Genomic DNA, 4,136 nt, shown 5'->3' with positions numbered 1-4,136 from the left:
CACCACCCAACACACCCAACAAACCAACTTCTATTGCTCTTTGATTTGAACATACATCATTGACTCCACATTTTTATTTATTTGGTTACAAATATTAAATAAAATAAATTTGCACCAAACTTTTCACATTACTAATGTTTAATCAAAGTTATTGGTAACTCCATGTAAGTTTTGCAGTTGAATATTTTGATTTATTCTAGACTGGATTTAAAAGAAAATAACTGACATAATGATTAATGTGCGTTGCAGGATGATCACTTATGAATGTTGCCCTGGATACGAGAGAGTTGCAGGAGAAAAGGGCTGCCCTGCAGGTTTGATTTTTAAAGTTATCTTACATATCATCTACACTCTTCTGGACATAAGGAAAACATGGTGTATCCTCCTAAAAGCCGTGACTGAGTGAGTGTCATTCAAGTGACGTGCTGAGTGGTGTTAGTAAAAGTTCTGTACTCCCCTCCACTGCTCCACAGCGCTCCCTCTGATGAATATTTACAACACTCTTGGCATGGTTGGGGCCACCACCACTCAGATGTACACTGAACGAGCCAAACTGAGGGAGGAGATTGAAGGACCAGGAAGTTTCACCTTCTTTGCGCCAAGCAACGAGGCTTGGGACGCACTGCCCACTGTATGAAACGCACAGACACACACACAGCTAACTTGTCATTTTCATCAAGTCGTCCTGACAGATTTTCTGATGACATCACTCTGGACTCATCGCTCTGGTGACATTATGATTGCATTGTCTGCCTAGGAAATCCTGGACGCTCTGGTGAGTAACGTCAACATCGAGCTGCTGAACGCTCTCCACTACCACATGGTGAACGGGCGTCTGACGTCGGAGGAGTTGAAACACGGCTCCTCCTTCACCTCCATGTACCAGGACTTCCACGTGCATGTGCACCACTACAGCAACGGGGTCAGTGGCTACACACATTTCCAGACTATTTAGCTTAGCATAAAATAAAAAACTTAGTTCATTGAAAAACTACTAATGGACTATACTTAATATAGTTATAGTACTATATATATATAGTATGCTTATTGTATATAATATATTGAACTACTATTATACTACTACTATATCACTATTACAACATCATACTTGACTTATAGAGTTGGGATTTCTCTTTTATTTTTAAGCTGTTTTTTGGTGGTTCTAAAACTAAACTAACTGTATGAGAGACCTGGTTTGGAGTGTGTTGGTGAAAGTGCACCACCCAAACAATCTACAGCTGCAAAGTACTTCCAACATGAGGTTGATAGATGTGCATCTCCACAATCACTGGGTCACTGTTGGTAGAGAGCCCCTCTGGATCTCCTGTCACTTCATGAAGACCTCTGCTCCATCACCCATCTAGATTGTGACGGTCAACTGTGCCAGACTCATCAAGCCTGACCAACACGCCACAAATGGTATCGTACACGTGGTTGACCGCGTCATCACAGCCATCTCTAATAATGTGAACACGCTCATCGAGGTGGACGAGGACCTAGAGACACTGCACGTGAGTTCCTCTCAGTTCATGCAAATTCAGGGAAATGTCACTCACTAACTTCCTGCGCTGCTCTGTGCTCAGACCGCCCTGGTGGCTGCAGGTATGAGTGTCATGATGGAGAACGAGGGTCAGTACACTGTCTTTGCTCCAACAAATGAAGCATTTGAGAAGATTCCTCCAGAGACGCTGAACCGTATCCTGGGAGACCCTGTGGCTCTAAGAGGTGAGCAGCAGGTTCTTGCTTTTTTTTAAATAACAATGCAATAATGTGTCACCACCAACAATTCCAAATCCCCTCCCTCAGATATGCTGAACTACCACATCCTGAAGCAAATGCGTTGTGCTGAGTCCATCATATCAGGCACACCTATGGAGACACTTCAGGGAACAGTGCTCGAGGTCGGCTGTGATGGAAATCACATGACCGTGAATGGCAAGGCCATCATCACTAGGACAGACCAGCTGGGTACCAATGGTGTCGTCCACTACATCAATGAGCTGCTCATCCCAGACTCAGGTTTGACTTGAACTGATACTGCAAGTACTGCATGTTCTACTGCTGCCAATACTGTGTATTCACAGAAAAACACTCTAATCTGTGACTTTCTTTTTTATAATAACATGACGGACAGTGTGTAAACATTGATACCACAGTAGAACACCAACTGTTCATGCTGATTTGTTGTGATGTCACCCCAATGTTACCCTGACAGCTAAAACACTCCTGGAGCTAGCTGAAGGTTCCTCTGTTAGCACCGCAACCAGGCTGTTTGTTGAGGCAGGTCTTGGTCCACAGCTGTCTGGCTCCGAGGCTCTGACCCTGCTGACCCCACTCAACGACGCATTCAAAGGTACCAGCAGCTTTGATCCGTGCAGCAGGACAAATCCTTATGTTAGGCCGACTCCAGAAGTTACACGTTGTCTTTATGTCCACAGGCAGCGTGACAATGTCTTCTGGAATGAAAAAGCTTATGACCAACCACGTATTGAAGACTCGCCTGTCCTCTCAGTCCCTCTATCACGGCCAAGAGCTGGAGACACTTGGAGGTCTGAAGTTGAGAGTCTTCGTCTACAGAAATGTACGAACACGCCTCTTTTCTCGAGTGGCCTAGCCTTCTTGGCTGTCCACTGACTTCTGTCTTAATGCTGTCTGCTCTTCTTTTGTCCGTTCCTTTTTGTTGTCCACCAAACGCATTGATCTTACTGTTGTCCATTTATCAGTCTTTCCTCTTTGCTGACCACTGGCAGCAAACTCTAGTAAATGGGATTACGTAAGTGACCTGGACCATACTGAAAAGAGGATTCAGTGTCTCCACATGTTTCATGTCCAGGACATGTGGGTGGTTCATACTTCTGCACAGTAATGAGTCCTGCAGACATTTCCTGTTACCACAATGACTTCACTTTTCCAGAAACTGCATTTGTGTTCTTCTTTGTGAGAACCTTTGTTACTTGATGAAGTCACCTCACTCACCTGTGTGAGATGGTGGAAGTGCTTTACAGTTTCTGACAGAATTCAAAACAAGCTTCATTAATATCTTTAATGAATGTGTCTTCTTTCTCCTCCCCATCTAATCTAGAACCTGTGCATAGAGAACGCCTGCATTGCAGCTCATGATAAGACAGGGCGTTTTGCCACTTTGTTCACCGTGGACAAAGTCCTCACGCCACCAATGGGGACCGTCATGGATGTCCTGAAGGCCGATGATCGCTTTAGGTGAAAACCCAAATAAAATCTGATTTAAATCTGTGTTTTTGCAGTGTATGCGAAGTACAAGCCCAGTGAATATTAAAACAGTAGGGTATGATTATCCACAGTCATAAACCAAGGTTACCATGTGGTAAAAATAGAGATGTGAGCTTTGAGACTCGCAGAGTGAACAGAACAGCGTGGGAACCGGTTTTGCTGTAGCTGAACTGATTGCTTAAACAGTGACTCCATCATTAATTCTCCTGTGGTGCATCTGTGGCTCACTAAGCGGGGGTCACCAATCGCCAGCTGTAATTTTATTGTTATAGCAGTGAATCATGTCAGCAATGGATCCGTCAGAGCTCCTCTGTTCTCTTCATACATCAAAAGGTTTATTTATCAGAAAGTAGGACGACCGCAAACCAAAGAAAATTACATTTTACTGCAGGTTAAATGTGTTTCTTACATCTCAGTTTCGTACTGCTACCACTAAAACGTTACAAGCTTTGATGTAGAAATGCCTTGACAGTTGGACCATTACTAGTGTTCTGCAGGTGTAGGGTGATTACATCAACGATTAGCATATGCCTCAAGAACCTCCTGCTGACACTAAGAGACCATGACTTGGGTGAAAGTACACATAGAATGAACCTCACCATCACTTCTCCAGGACAAACTCCCAAAGATCATTCTAGATGAGAGTTGGAAGTTTTGGAACTACAGCTAACTGCTGTTACTACTTTACAGCTGCCACATTCTATTTATAGGAAGCGTAATTCCTTCACACACGCAACAATTAATTCAACAATACAGTTGCCATGTCATGAAATCCTAGCAACGTGATTTGCTCTTGTGTAAAACAGATGTTTTTGCTCTTGTGTTTGTGGTCACAGCTTCTACGCCTCTGTTCAACAAAGGCTCAACATTTAAACTTAGATCATTTG

General features: G+C 43.6%; 1 protein-coding gene across 1 annotated transcript in view; it reads left to right on the top strand.

The window, feature by feature from the left end:
• Positions 1–4,136, top strand: part of tgfbi (transforming growth factor, beta-induced) — a 12,160-nt gene that overhangs the window by 6,228 nt on the left and 1,796 nt on the right. Inside the window, exons 3-12 of the mRNA XM_008326822.2 lie at positions 250–314; positions 474–631; positions 758–922; positions 1,365–1,511; positions 1,584–1,725; positions 1,807–2,019; positions 2,216–2,353; positions 2,439–2,581; positions 3,083–3,219; positions 4,129–4,136. The exon at positions 4,129–4,136 is cut by the window's right edge and continues 120 nt beyond it. Coding sequence (XP_008325044.1) covers positions 250–314; positions 474–631; positions 758–922; positions 1,365–1,511; positions 1,584–1,725; positions 1,807–2,019; positions 2,216–2,353; positions 2,439–2,581; positions 3,083–3,219; positions 4,129–4,136 — 1,316 coding nt within the window. The remainder of the gene's footprint in view (positions 1–249; positions 315–473; positions 632–757; positions 923–1,364; positions 1,512–1,583; positions 1,726–1,806; positions 2,020–2,215; positions 2,354–2,438; positions 2,582–3,082; positions 3,220–4,128) is intronic.

Source organism: Cynoglossus semilaevis, chromosome 15 (genome assembly GCF_000523025.1).
Source record: "Cynoglossus semilaevis isolate Cse_v1.0 chromosome 15, Cse_v1.0, whole genome shotgun sequence".
NCBI classification, from domain to species: Eukaryota; Metazoa; Chordata; class Actinopteri; order Pleuronectiformes; family Cynoglossidae; genus Cynoglossus; species Cynoglossus semilaevis.
This window is presented reverse-complemented; position numbering and strand designations above follow the sequence as displayed.